General features: G+C 37.6%; 1 protein-coding gene across 2 annotated transcripts in view; it reads left to right on the top strand.

Moving 5' to 3' along the window:
* Positions 1–15,498, top strand: part of MCF2 (MCF.2 cell line derived transforming sequence) — a gene marked incomplete at both ends in the record, with an annotated part of 83,653 nt that extends 68,155 nt beyond the window's left edge. Inside the window, 6 exons of one of the 2 annotated variants that reach the window (XM_081222959.1) lie at positions 1,631–1,740; positions 3,307–3,416; positions 6,285–6,397; positions 7,306–7,363; positions 7,736–7,778; positions 14,213–14,256. In XM_081222959.1, coding sequence (XP_081079085.1) covers positions 1,631–1,740; positions 3,307–3,416; positions 6,285–6,397; positions 7,306–7,363; positions 7,736–7,778; positions 14,213–14,256 — 478 coding nt within the window. Of the gene's footprint in view, positions 1–1,630; positions 1,741–3,306; positions 3,417–6,284; positions 6,398–7,305; positions 7,364–7,735; positions 7,779–14,212; positions 14,257–15,457 lie in introns of those variants that run through there. The other variant, XM_081222960.1, reaches the window with a different exon arrangement.

The following is a 15,498-nucleotide window of genomic DNA, read 5'->3' on the forward strand; positions in this document are numbered from 1 at the left end:
CTATCTAATGACCTATATGGGAAAAGAGTCTAAAAAGGAGTGGATATATGTATATGTATGACTGATTCACTGTGCTGTGCAGCAGAAACTAATACAACATTGTAAATCAACTATGCTCTAATAAAAAAAATAGTTGCACATCATCTTTCACAGGTAGCTAAGATCAGGTGCAAAGTATGTTGATTCATCTGAGGCTTTAGGAGAACCATTTTAGTTTATTTTTTATTTATTTACTTTTGGCTGCGTTGGGTCTTTGTTGCTGCGGACAGGCTTTCTGTAGTTGTGGCGAGCGGGGGCTACTCTTTGTTGCGGTGCACGGGCTTCTCATTGTGGTGGCTTCTCTTGTTGCGGAGCATGGGCTCTAGAGCGCAGGCTACAGTAGTTGTGGCACATGGGCTTAGTTGCTCCACGGCATGTGAGATCTTCCCGGACCAGGTCTCGAACCTGTGTCCCCTGCATTGGCAGGCGTATTCTTAACCACTGTGCCACCAGGGAAGCCCCAGGAGAACCATTTAAAAATGACGGTGGAAGTCTTTATTTTCCACGGTTCACAAAACTCAGTGTTTGATCATGTATTCTGGAAGTAAAGTCTTTAGATTTCATGGAGCAATTGACTCTATAGTAGCTGATACAACTCAACAGTATTAATCAGATTGAGGTTTCATCGTCATTCATATACACTTTGCCTAATTCATTGAAGTTAAAAGTTCATAGAACAATAAGGCTTTTTTGTTTATATTTTTCCAACTTATTGAGTTATAGTTGACAATTAAAATTATATACATTTAAAGAGTACAATTTGATACCATATGCTAACACATATATATGGAATCTAAAAAAAAAAGTTCTGAAGAACCTAGGGGCAGGACAGGAATAAAGATGCAGACATAGAGAATGGACTTGAGGACATGGGGAGGGGGAAGGGTAAGCTGGGATGAAGTGAGAGAGTGGCATGGACATATATACACTACCAAATGTAAAGCAGATAGCTAGTGGGAAGCAGCCACATAGCACAGGGACATCAGCTCGGTGCTTTGTGACCACCTAGAGGGGTGGGATAGGGAGGGTAGGAGGGAGATGCAAGAGGGAGGAGATATGGGGTTATATGTATATGTATAGCTGATTCACTTTGTTATACAGCAGAAACTAACACACCATTGTAAAGCAATTATACTCCAATAAAGATATTTTAAAAAAAGAATAAAATTTGGTGATTTGACATACATATACACTGTGAAATAATCAACACAATCAAGCTAATTAACATATCCATCACCTCACATAGTTATCATTTTTTGTGTTTGTGGTGAGAACATTTAGCATTTACCTCTTAGCAAATTTCAGGTATACAATATAATATGCAACAGGAATTTTAAACAATATACCTGCCTTGGGTCCAGAAGGGAGCCTTTTTTTTTCCGTGCTGGCTTGGATCCCAGGATTTAAGCTTTTGTATATTATGAGCTATTATCACACAGACTTAAATAAGGGGGAAAATCAGCTCTGTTTGAATGGATTCTTAGACTATGTTCTTAACACATGGTATTAGTAGAAGAAATACCATTTAAAATTTATTATTACTCTTAAACTGAAAAAAAACTTAGCAGTTTCTACATATTTACTATTTCAGAAGGCAACAGGGAGCTTTTATAGGCGCTGAGGAAACTGACTTGGAGCACACCAGCGCTATGGTGGAAGTCGGTGAGGCCATCGCGTCAGTTCGGGCAGAAGCAAATACAGGTATGTGTAATGCTTATCCGAAGGGAGAATTCATGGCTGTGCAAATTGTTTCCTCCCGTTGTTAATTTGAGAAATCTACCCATCTATTAACTTTATATGGAGAAAATAAAGTTAACCCATTTTTAGAAGGCTCTTCTGTCTTGTGTATATGCAAGATACTCAGCTGAGCAGAGGTTTTCAAAGTGTGATCCGTGGACCAGTAGCATCACCATCACCTGGGAACTTGTTAAGAAGGCAAATGCTCTGGCTCCATCCCAGACCTTCTGAATCAAAAACTCTGGGAGTGAGACCCAGCCAGCTGTAATGTAACAAGTTCTTCATGTGATTCTTTCTGGCACCTTCTCAAGTTTGGGAGCCCGTCCTACACAGGATACAGAGGTGAATAAAACACATCCTGCATCAAGGGATGCACACTTGCTTGACTCACCGTAAGTTTAATGAATAGAGAAGAGTCATTTACAGCTCAGGAATATTTCTTTTTATTTTGCAAATTGGGTCATTTAAAGGGATTTAAAATAATTTGTTTAATTTAACAAACATAACAGCCTGTGTGCCAGGAACTGTGCAGTACTCTGGGCATACAGTCTAACTGAGATACACTCAGCTGCCATCCCCACAGAGCTAGGGGAGTAGAAAGATAATGCAACAAGCAATGAAAATTCAATTTGATAGTGTGATAACAGGGAAGGCACTTCAGAAGCACCTGCAAGGGTCACCTCAACAACTCTGGGATCAACAGCATAGACTTCCCTGGAGAAATGCCTAACGGGGTGCCTGATACTCAGTGCTTAAATATGATGTTCCTTAATCTGAAAGACTTCTCTACTAGCTGAGGAGAAACAAGGAACAACAACCTTGCTCAACTTCAGTTCTCCATTTACGGGTCACTTCCCTCAGGTCATCTACACTGTGGCCCCCTGAGCCATCAGGAGAGAGCCTAGTACCACTGCCTTCATTTGACAGGTGAGGAAACCAAGTCAGAGAAAGTTAACATGACTCTTCCAAGGTTACATGAATAGTTTAGTGTGGCCAAGATAAAATGCTGTCATTTCTCTGCCTACGTCAGATTGCTTCATCCACACCAGTTCAATGCATTTTATTAATTAAGCATCTCTTGCAGGCAGGTTCTTATGAGACACACAATGTGTAACACATGGTTCCTGCCTAATACAAGAGATACAAGTCCGAAATGACAATATTACCAGGTAGAATGTTATAAGTGCTATTTAAGTGGGACCAAGAAGAATGTTGTAGAAAGAATTTTTGGAAGAGATGATTTTCTATAAGAAGGGGTAAATGTTCTCTGGAATGTTATTTAACTTATTATCTGTAATAACTCCCACCAACCCCAACATGAAACCATCCTAAAAAGTAAAAGAAGTGTAGATATTCTAGGCCCTTTCTGAAATATCAGAAATTCTAAACTAGTACAACCTAATTGGAGGTTTTATTACAAAAGATATTATTCTTGGACCATTAAAGGGTATGGCCTTGATTATTACACTTCATTTTACTTCTCTCCTTGTGGTGGACCAGTAACTGCCACCCTCCATGTTTTTCTTACAGTTTGGACTGAGATGTCATCACCTGCAGAAATCTCTGTTGAGCCTGAGGAATGGTCCAGTAACTGTTTCTACTCTTCTTATGATGACAATGAAGGAGAAAGGCCTCTAATGGTTAGTAATGACATATTAAGAGAAATAAAAACCCTTCAAACAATTTTATTGATGAAATAGGTGAGGCACATGGGGCAATCCTTTGTCAGTATCCTTGAGGTCATGAGGTCATTTCCACAGCCAAAAGATTTGAAGCAAGTCTTACTGTGAACATTCAGTAAGCACTTTTATCTCTGTGAGAACTTGTTTGAGCTATACATGGAGCTCCTACTGAAGTTAATGAGATAGTCAATCATTCCAAGTCCCATATCGTGACCAATTTTATCTATAATTGAGCTTCACCACTCTGTTTTCAATCTGGGCATGTGAGATAAAATCAGAGCACAAAGGAGGTTCAGATATACTTAGAAATCAGTTTAGATTCCAGATTAGAAAGTATAGGAAATAAACATTACACATTAAAAACTATTTAATACCATCTGGGGAATATATTTTAGTGAGCTGTCAAAAAACATGCTAATGCTACAGATCTCAGCATATCAGAGCAAGAGGGCACCCCATGAAAGTAAAGGTTGCTTTAGGGCAAAACTGAGTGTTTTATAGAAGAACTAGTTTGCAGTGTTGTTAGGATCCTGATGGATTATTACAGGGGAGTTAGGACTGTTTAGGATTAATCTCCAATTTTCTGAAGTCACCAGGGTGGAGTGTGGGAATGATGCTTTGTAGTGGACTGTTCCTTGGTGCTTTTCAGAGGAATAAATTCAGTTTGGCAGTTCTGGTGTTGGGGTAAGGGAGTAATGGCATGGAGAATCCCAAAGCTGCATTGACGCTGGAATGCTTTCTTTAAAAAAGCAACAGAATATTCTTTCCACTAATAATACAGTGACCATAATTCATATTTGTATGGCCGTTTACAGTCTTCAAAGTGATTTCACACTGAATATTCATAGTCTTAGTGAGACTTTATTCCCTCCAACTGGCGGAGGAGGAGACCGAGGCTCAGAGCTGGTAAGAGATTTGTCCAGTGTTCGTTGTCTAGACTGGCAGTGCTCAAACGTTTTAATGAATTTACATTTTTGAAACCAAAAAAATCTAGTGAGAAGAGTGGCATTTGAAATATTTTTGCAGCCTAAAAATTAAAAAATAAATAAGGGACTTCCCTGGCGGTCCGGTGGTGAGGACTCTGCGCTTCCACTGCAGGGGGCATGAGTTCAACCCCTGGTCAGGGAACTGGTATCCCGCAAGCTGCGTAGTGCAGCCAATAAAAATAATAATAATAAATGAAATATTTTTGCAAATTTCTTTAACATCTGGCTTCAGAAAAGACAGCTGGATTCTCATATCTGCATTTGCATTTGACCTGTTGTGCTATCACACATTCGGTGGCCTCTTGAAAACTCCTCTGTAGACTTGTGAGAGGATGAGAGTGAAAAAGGCAAATAATATATTTAGCTTTGACCCTTGCAGACCCTTGGAACTCCCAATGGTCAGCCTCCCAAACTTTGAGAATTGCTGATTTAGACGAATAAATAAAAAGAACTTCATTTCCTGAAGTAACATTATCTGAGGACAGGAGGGGTCGTTGTTCAGGTGTGAGCAGTAAGTCAAGGGAAGCCAGTTGGGATTTCAATGTTTGCTGTAAATGATGCTCTATGAAGGGATTGTCAAGAACCGAGAAAGCCTTCAGTAAGCATTTTTCCAGCTATGGTGTCAGAAAATAAAGCAAATATGCAAAATTGATTAATGCTTTCATCATAGGGGATGGGAATGTAGAAAAACCTACTAGCTCTCCTCTCTTCTCCCAAGAATTCCCTGAGTTGTGCTACTAAGGAAAACATACAAGGGACAATATAGTGCATTCCATACCCCCTCAATTAAATAACCCCCAACCTAAAAAGCGAAACAGGTTGGAAAGAGCTGATCTTTTAGCCTCGCTTTATCAAGTCAAAAACAAGAAGTAATGGGTGCTGCTTCCCTTGTAGAGGCCCGTGTCGGAGATGGCTGCCCTATTTTAATGAAGCTACTCTGTTAAATGGCAAGTAGCTCTTTCCTGTCTGCTCCTCGGCCCATTTGATAAAAATACTGCTCAAAAGCCATTCAGCCCGAGTGATGCGAATAATGTTTTCAGGTTAATTCCTTTGGACGTGCAAAGAATCAACACCACATAATTATTTCTTTCCTTTTATTTTAAAAAAAGTTTTAATGATGGTACTCTTACTCTTTAAAATCATATATTCAATGTGTAAGATACTGTGCTGGAAAAATTCTCATCTCAGAATACATTTGGACTTGAAGATTACTATTTCTTCTCTGTCTACCTTGTAACCAAATGCAATCAGTGTGCCTTGGATTATTTAGCTTATTAATGAATCAAGTTAAAATTATAGCTGCAAAAAGATTAAGGCCAAGTAAAGCACAACATTATGGTTTAATATGCTTTTATTGGACTAAGCTTTTGTGCCCATTATTTTTACCTGTGCAAAATGATAAAGCACATGAATCCTTTTAGGGGCGTTAGTAAATCTTTGTTCAGGGCCATTGCCTTTTTTATGTGCCAAGATAATTATTTTTAATGAGAGTAGTTTACAAACAACAGCATTTAAAAATTATTTTCATGCTTACTTTTTTCTGGATTTATGTTTATTATTCATGTAACTTAAATCAGTTGTGCTCTGTTATTTTCTGTGTAGTTCATGCTGTAATTCTCTTCTTGCAAATAAAAATGAATTCTTCAGGTTAAATAAACACGTCCTGCTTTTTTTTTGCCATCATAAACTGCTCTATGTTTATTTGTTACTGCAAAGCTGCTGCAGCTAACCACATTTACCATTGAAGTAAAGAATGAAGTCTGTACGTCACAGAACAGGCAGTTATGCAAGTAGTTTTGCATTCAAATTTGTAATGTAATTTTTCACAACAACCTTACAGTCTCCAGGCAAATATAAAGCCCTAGCATATTGCAGGAAGAGAGGCTCAGAAGACCTCCTGATTAGAAATGGAGATGTCATTCAGCTTCTCCATGAGGATGCTGAGGGTCAATGGTAGGTGAATTCTCCATGACTATGTTGACCTCCGCCTGGGGCACATGGATATCTAATCAAATGTTCTGCTTTACTTGTATCTTTGTTATACAGTCTCAAGAAGCAGAAATAACACACTTCTTATCAGTGTTTCATTTTCATTGCTTCAGCCATGCCTATATAGCTCACCGAAAGGAATGTTAACCTTTGGTGAGTGAAAAATGCTTTGAAAGAATGAAATGCTATGAGTCTGCATGCTCTTTTGTGGTTTACCTTTGGCTCAGATGTTTCAGCTGATACATCAGGCTTTGTAATGGCTACAGATCACATTACATTGGGTCGTTTAAGTCATTCATTAATTCGTCACATGTTTAATGAATGCCCACTATGTGACAGGGACCATGTTCGCTACTTTACAACATAGCCACACTTTGCTTTATCAGTTCGAAAACTGACTTTTTAGTCTTATCATTCTATCCTCATGCATTTGACTTTATACAGCACTGATTGCAAAGATGCTTCTGCCTGATATGCTGTTTAATTAGAGAGAACCCAAAGAGGAAGGAAATATTATTTGGAAGAGGACTGAATGAAACTTCCATAAAGCTTTTGGAAATTTTATATGAAATAATTCTGCCTTCATTGTGTCAATAACTTTAACTGAAGTGCCACATTGACTGTGTACTCTGACCCTAAAGGGGGAAGAGTGTACATCTGATGGTGAAATTAATGATGGATCATTAACATAAGAACCATTTTTGCTAGTGAGCTAAGTCTTTTGTAGATTACTCAAAGGACTCAAGCACAGTGTCATGTAGGTCTTTGAATACGTGCAATAGTTTGTGAAAATCTGAGCTTTAATGCAATGTATATGTTAATTTTATTACCTTATATTACCATTATTGGCTACTAATTAGTTTATTATTTAGGTTGGTGAAAAATCTAAACAGAAGAAAAGAAGATCTGATTCCAGGGAACAGTTTGCAGGTTTTTTTTTTTGTTTGCTTTTTTTATTAATTTATTTATTTTTGGCTGCGTTGGGTCTTTGTTGGTGCGCGCAGGCTTTCTCTGGTTGCGGCGAGCGGGGGCTACTCTGTTGCAGTGCGCGGGCCTCTCATTGCAGTGGCTCCTCTTGTTGTGGAGCATGGGCTCTAGGTGCCTGGGCTTCAGGAGTTGTGGCATGCAGGCTCAGTAGTTGCGGCTCGCAGGCTCTAGAGCGCAGGCTCAGTAGTGGTGGTGCACAGGCTTCGTTGCTCCACGGCATATGGGATCTTCCCAGACCAGGGATCGAACCCATGTCCCTTTCATTGGCAGGTGGATTCTTAACCACTGCGCCACCAGGGAAGCCCCAGTTTGCAGGTTTTAATTGGTGACTATAGGTTTCGGAATGCCAAAGTTACAGGTATAGTATGAACTTGACTGTATGCTATTTGTTTAAAGGCTAAAAATTTTAAAGCTCCACCAAATGTGTAATTGGCATAGGGTAAGAACCTCTCTGCACTTAGAAATAGAGCTGCAAGCATATTATGTTAGCTAGGATTTAATTTTTTCCCTTAATAGTTTTAAATTAATGAATAGAGATGTTTTAAACATGTTAAACTTTTCTCTACAAGGTTGATAGGTTTGAAAGAAAGTTTCATGTGCACGCACATGCACACACAAGCAAACGTACCCTGTGTCTGTTCCCAAGACTTAATGTGTGAAGATATTAGGAAGCAATGAGAATGTTCCTTTCTATTAAGCCAAGCATTAGTACATGAAATTTCTGTATACAAACCACTATTCTTATAAATTTTTCACCTGATACTGAGCTATCTATAAAAAGGCAGCACAAAAACAACAACAACAACAACAGATTTGTTTGTGAGCAAGATTATTATTATTATATGTACATATTTCCTTTGAATTCCTAGTTTTGGACTTGTATTTGAATTCTAGGTGATGTTACCTTGTGTTTAAATGAATCTAATAGGCCAGGAGTAACTTACTTGGTTCTAAATTTCATTTATGACATGGAACAAAATCTAAGGGTGATAGGGCTCAATAAAAATATTGGGTCACATGGGAATCTCCAAAATAGAGTCACTTCTTATTTATGTTTTTGTTTGTTTGTTTGTTTCTCTAAATCTGGGCCACCTTTCAAAGGTTTTTTTTGTAATAATTATTGAATTACTGAATTATTTAGACAATTAGTAATCAGAAGAGTCTGATAGGCCAACAACCTGAACCAGTTGGCATTTATTCAAAATCGACATCCAACAACTGCAGAATACACCATTATTTTTAAGTATACATGGAACATTCACCAAGATAGATCATATGTTGGATCATAAAAGAAATAATAAATTTCAGAAGATAGGAATCATATAAAGTCTCAAAAGATATTATATTAGAAATAGATTATCCCTAAATATTTGGATATTAATTTAATACACATCTAAACAACACATGGGACAAAGAGGAAATCACAAGAGTAATTATAATGATTTAAAATTGGATGAAAATGAAATGTGACATATCAAAATTTGGGGATGCAGCTCAAGAGGGAAGGAAATGTAGGGAATTGTATAGCTTTAAATTAAGTACTTGTATTACATGCTTCAAAAGTCCGTATAATTTGCCATATTAACATAATGAAGGGGAAAATTACATAATCATTTCAGTAGATACAGAAAAGCACTTGAGAAAACTCCATACTCATTCATGATAGCAACTCTCACCACACTAGGAATAAAGGGAATAATGTGTGCTTGTGAAAAATCACAGTTAACTTCATTCTTAATGATGAAATATTGGAAGCTTTTGCCCCTAAGATTGGGAATAAGCCAAGGATATTCATTCTCACCATTTCTATTTAACATTGTATTGGAAGTCCTAGCCAGTGCCATAACTCAAGATAAAGAGATAAGGAACCAAAATATTAGAAAAGAGACAATGCTCTCATGCTTAGCAGATCATGTGTATGTATGAAACCATTGGGAATCTATACACAAAAAGACCCTATTAGAAGTAATAAGTGAATTTTATAAGGCCATGGTATATAAAATAATTATACAAAAATAAACTGTAATTCTATATACTAGCAACAAAGAATTAGAAAAAAAAAGAAATAAAAAATACCATTTACGTTAGTAATATAAAATATAAAATAAACAGGAATAAATCTAACAACAGATGTCTAAGGCTTCTTCTATACTGACAACCACAAATAATTGCTGGGGTATATTTAAGATGACCTACTAAAAGGAGAGATATACCATATTCGAGGATTGGAGATCTCATTGTTAAGAAATCCATTGTCCCCAGATTGACAGTTAATGAAGTCAAAATCTCAGCAAGCCCTTTTGTCTTTTTTTTCTATTAAATCAGTTATACATATACATATATTCCCCTATCGCCTCCCTTTTGCGTCTCCCTCCCAACCTCCCTATCCCACCCCTCCAGGCGGTCATAAAGCACCGAGCTGATCTCCCTGTGCTATGCGGCTGCTTCCCACTAGCTATCTACCTTACGTTTGGTAGTGTATATATGTCCATGCCGCTCTTTCACTTTGTCAGAGCTTACCCTTCCCCCTCCCCATATCCTCAAGTCCATTGTCTAGTAGGTCTGTGTCTTTATTCCTGTCTTACCCCTAGGTTCTTCATGACATTTTTTTTTCTTAAATTCCATATATGTGTGTCAGCATACAGTATTTGTCTTTCTCTTTCTGACTTACTTCACTCTGTATGACAGACTCTAGGTCCATCCACCTCATTACAAATAGCTCAATTTCATTTCTTTTTATGGCTGAGTAATATTCCATTGTATATATGTGCCACATCTTCTTTACCCATTCATCCGATGATGGACACTTAGGTTGTTTCCATCTCCGGGCTATTGTAAATAGGGCTGCTATGAACATTTTGGTACATGTCTCTTTTTGAATTATGGTTTTCTCAGGGTATATGCCCAGTAGTGGGATTGCTGGGTCTTATGGTAGTTCTATTTGTAGTTTTTTAAGGAACCTCCATACCGTTCTTCATAGTGGCTGTACCAATTCACATTCCCACCAGCAGTGCAAAAGTGTTCCCTTTTTTCCACACCCTCTCCAGCATTTATTGTTTGTAGAATTTTTGATGATGGCCATTCTGACTGGTGTGAGATGATATCTCATTGTAGTTTTGATTTGCATTTCTCTAATGAGTAAAGATGCTGAGCATCCTTTCATGTGTTTGTTGGCAGTCTGTATATCTTCTGTGGAGAAATGTCTATTTAGGTCTTTTGCCCATTTTTGGATTGGGTTGTTTGCCTTTTTGTTATTGAGCTGCCTGAGCTGCTTATAAATTTTGGAGATTAATCCTTTGTCAGTTGCTTCATTTGCAAATATTTTCTCCCATTCTGAGGGTTGTCTTTTGGTCTTGTTTATGGTTTCCTTTGCTGTGCAAAAGCTTTGAAGTTTCATTAGGTCCCATGTGTTTATTTTTGTCTTTATTTCCATTTCTTTAGGAGGTGGGTCCAAAAGGATCTTGCTGTGATTTATGTCATAGAGTGTTCTGCCTATGTTTTCCTCTAAGAGTTTGATAGTTTCTGGCCTTACATTTAGGTCTTTAATCCATTTTGAGCTTATTTTTGTGTATGGTGTTAGGGAGTGATCTAATCTCATACTTTTACATGTCCCTGTCCAGTTTTCCCAGCACCACTTATTGAAGAGACTGTCCTTTCTCCACTGTACATTCCTGCCTCCTTTATCAAAGATAAGGTGACCATATGTGCGTGGGTTTATCTCTGGGCTTTCTATCCTGTTCCATTGATCTATCTTTCTGTTTTTGTGCCAGTACCATACTGTCTTGATTACTGTAGCTTTGTAGTATAGTCTGAAGTCAGGGAGCCTGATTCCTCCAGCTCCATTTCTCGTTCTCAAGATTGCTTTGGCTATTCGGGGTCTTTTGTGTTTCCATACAAATTGTGAAATTTTTTGTTCTAGTTCTGTGAAAAATGCCAGTGGTAGTTTAATAGGGATTGCATTGAATCTGTAGATTGCTTTGGGTAGTAGAGTCATTTTCACAATGTTGATTCTTCCAATCCAAAAACATGGTACATCTCTCCATCTATTTGCATCATCTTTAATTTCTTTCATCAGTGTCTTTTTTTTTTTTTTTTTTTTTTTTTTGCGGTATGTGGGCCTCTCACTGTTGTGGCCTCTCCCATTGAGGAGCACAGGCTCCGGACGCGCAGGCTCAGTGGCCATGGCTCACGGGCCCAGCCGCTCCGCGGCATGTGGGATCTTCCCAGACCGGGGCACGAACCCGTATCCCCTGCATCGGCAGGCGGATTCTCAACCACTGCGCCACCAGGGAAGCCCCCATCAGTGTCTTATAATTTTCTGCATACAGGTCTTTTGTCTCCTCAGGTAGGTTTATTCCTAGATATTTTATTCTGTTTGTTGCAATGGTAAATGGGAGTGTTTCCTTGATTTCACTTTCAGATTTTTCATCATTAGTATATAGGAATGCCAGAGATTTCTGTGCATTAATTTTGTATCCTGCAACTTTACCAAATTCATTGATTAGCTCTAGTAGTTTTCTGGTAGCATCTTTAGGATTCTCTATGTATAGTATCATGTCATCTGCAAACAGTGACAGCTTTACTTCTTCTTTTCCGATTTGGATTCCTTTTATTTCCTTTTCTTCTCTGATTGCTGTGGCTAAAACTTCCAAAACTAGGTTGAATAAGAGTGGTGAGAGTGGGCAACCTTGTCTTGTTCCTGATCTTAGTGGAAATGGTTTCAGTTTTTCACCATTGAGGACGATGCTGGCTGTGGGTTTGTCATATATGGCCTTTATTATGTTGAGGAAAGTTCCCTCTATGCCTACTTTCTGGAGGGTTTTTATCATAAATGGGTGTTGAATTTTGTCGAAAGCTTTCTCTGCATCTATTGAGATGATCATATGGTTTTTCTCCTTCAATGTGTTAATATGGTGTATCACGTTGATTGATTTGCATATATTGAAGAATCCTTGCATTCCTGGAATAAACCCCACTTGATCATGGTGTATGATCCTTTTAATGTGCTGTTGGATTCTGTTTGCTAGTATTTTGTTGAGGATTTTTGCATCTATGTTCATCAGTGATATTGGCCTGTAGTTTTCTTTCTTTGTGACATCCTTGTCTGGTTTTGGTATCAAGGTGATGGTGGCCTCATAGAATGAGTTTGGGAGTGTTCCCCCCTCTGCTATATTTTGGAAGAGTTTGAGAAGGATAGGTGTTAGCTCTTCTCTAAATGCTTGATAGAATTCACCTGTGAAGCCATCTGGTCCTGGGCTTTTGTTTGTTGGAAGATTTTTTATCACAGTTTCAATTTCAGTGCTTGTGATTGGTCTGTTCATATTTTCTATTTCTTCCTGAGTCAGTCTTGGCAGGTTGTGTATTTCTAAGAATTGGTCCATTTCTTCCAGGTTGTCCATTTTATTGGCATAGAGTTGCTTGTAGTAATCTCTCATGATCTTTTGTATTTCTGCAGTGTCAGTTGTTACTTCTCCTTTTTCATTTCTAATTCTATTGATTTCAGCAAGCCCTTTTGGAAGAAAAAATAAAGACAAGTATATTCTAAAATGTATATGGAAGGCAAAAAAACCTAGAACAGAGGAATCTCAGAAATCTTGAGGATTTACATACCTGATTTCAAAACCTACTAAAAGGCTACAGTAATGAATACAGTGTGGTATTGGTTTAAGTATAGAAAAATAGAGTTCAAAAATAGACCCACAGGGACTTCCCTGGTGGTGCAGTGGTTAATATTCCGCCTGCCAATGCAGGGGACACGGGTTCGAGCCCTGGTCCAGGAAGATACTATGTGCCGTGGAGCAACTAAGCCCGTGCACCACAGCTACTGAGCCTGTACTCTAGAGCCCGTGAGCCACAACTACTGAGCCCACACACCACAGCTACTGAAGCCCACGCACCTAGAGCCCACGCTCCACAAGAGAAGCCCCCCGCAATGAGAAGCCCACGCACCGTAACAAAGAGTAGCCCTGCTGGAGACAACTAGAGAAAGCCAGCGTGCAGCAATGAAGACCCAACACAGCCAAAGATAAATAAATAAAATAAATTTTTAAAAGAATTAAATGAAATAGACCCACATATATATAACTGATTAATGTTTAATCAAGGTGTCAAGTCAACTGAATGGGGAAAGGAAGGCTGTTTTAGCAAATTGTGCAGGAGCAACTGGGTATCCACATTAAAAAAAATGAACCTCCATCCCTACACCTCACTCCATACACAAAAATTAATTTCAGTTGTATCATAGACCTAAACATAAAAGCTAGAATCATAAAGCTTCTAAAAGTACAGGACAATATCTTCATGCCTTTGAGCAGTTAACCATTTCTTTCTTGTTAATTATACAGGGCAGAAAAAGTACTAGCCATAAAAGAAGAGTATCAGACAAACACAAAGAAACATTGCACATGCTGAATTGAGCACTTTACACTTTAAAAATGTGTATGTGTTCGAATAAGGTAAAACCTAAGGTAGTGACATTTTGAACACTTTCAAAAGCCAGATAGCTGTAATGAATCATATATTCCCCTCAAATTAACTGATTCCATCTTACACATTAAAGAGTTAAGTTTGAAAATAAATATGACCAGCTTTCTGCCAACTGCTTTATGCTTATTTAAGTGGTTAATGAGAGATAGACAAAGAAACACATGAGTCACTTAAAATACGTGCTCGAAGAGCTGTGTAATAAATATATAAATCATTTTTTAATGAAACATATTTTATAAACCAATAAAGCCATGAAATAAGAGTGCAGTGTATATAGTAGAAAGTAATGGCGTTTCTTGTACTCAGGTCTCCAAAATTCAAAATTGAAAACACCAAGTGCATTCATCTAACTTCCATATAATATTAGCATTTGTATTCAACATTAGGAACACTCAGTAGATTTTCCATAACTTTTATAATCATCATTTTAAATATAGAGACAGATGTCCTCATAGTTAATTCAGGACAAAGTTAATTACATTCAATTTTAGCTAACAGTAATGGAGGACATGTAAAATTACATATATGATTAGTTTTAATTTGAAATGATTCCATTACTGTAACTAATCACAGTAGATTTAGGGCATAGTACCACCTTTTAAAAAGTGCATGGCAAAAAAACTTAAATCTGCTTTGGGCTTGTGCTTATTTTTCAGTCAGTGAAGGGCTTACTATACATTTGTTAACATACATACAGTTTATTTGGAAAAAATAGCATTGTTCTTTTCATTTTTATTTTCTACCATCAGTACACTTTTTCAATATCCTTTTCTTTTTTGCAGTGTCATCAGGAGAGTTAAGTGTAATGGATTGATATACCATCAGCATTTAAAGCATGTATTACTCTCTCGGTATGACATGCTACTAGATATGGTGACAAGGTCCCATAGTTCCCTGTTCTCTAGAAAGTTCTGACTTCGGAAGTTTAAAAAATATACATTACTTTCAAATAACATGTATTTATGACAGATCGAATTGACAAATTAGTACTTGGTAGATTTTGGTTGAATGCTATATCAAGTGGTCTTGATTGAGACCTGTTCCTCATTACATTGCATAGAGCAAAATAGTATAACGTGGCCTACAAAAATATGTTGTATTGTGTGTCAATTAATGGATTAGGAAATGAAAGTTGATCGCATATGCAACTGTCAACAGCACTTAGGTTTCAAAATATGTATTAGAGTCTCTTATTTGAAATCTGGCAAATGGAACGTAAAGGTCTCTCGGTTAACTATGTGCTTAACATGTTTCATCTATATGCACACAGCATAATTCATACAATATTCGGGAAATCTGGTTTTAGGAGATGTGAATTCTGTTTATTTTGCTTCTAGTGAAGTTATGCTGTTCATGAAATAGATGCCTTTAATAAATCACTATGTAACAGAATAACAACTTTCAAATTAAAATAAACAACCAAAAGACATCACCTTTGAATTTATGATGGACCTTTTGAATCCTCACATTTAGTGTTAGAAGTCATAGCACAGACAACATTTTTGGCCTTAAAAGTCACGAGTATTAACATCATTCTTCATTATTTTGTAGATGCTGCTCTGAGTAACACAAGGAAACTAAGTTCCCCTTGA

Source organism: Mesoplodon bidens (genome assembly GCF_964165515.1).
Source record: "Mesoplodon bidens genome assembly, chromosome: X".
Classification (NCBI taxonomy): Eukaryota; Metazoa; Chordata; class Mammalia; order Artiodactyla; family Ziphiidae; genus Mesoplodon; species Mesoplodon bidens.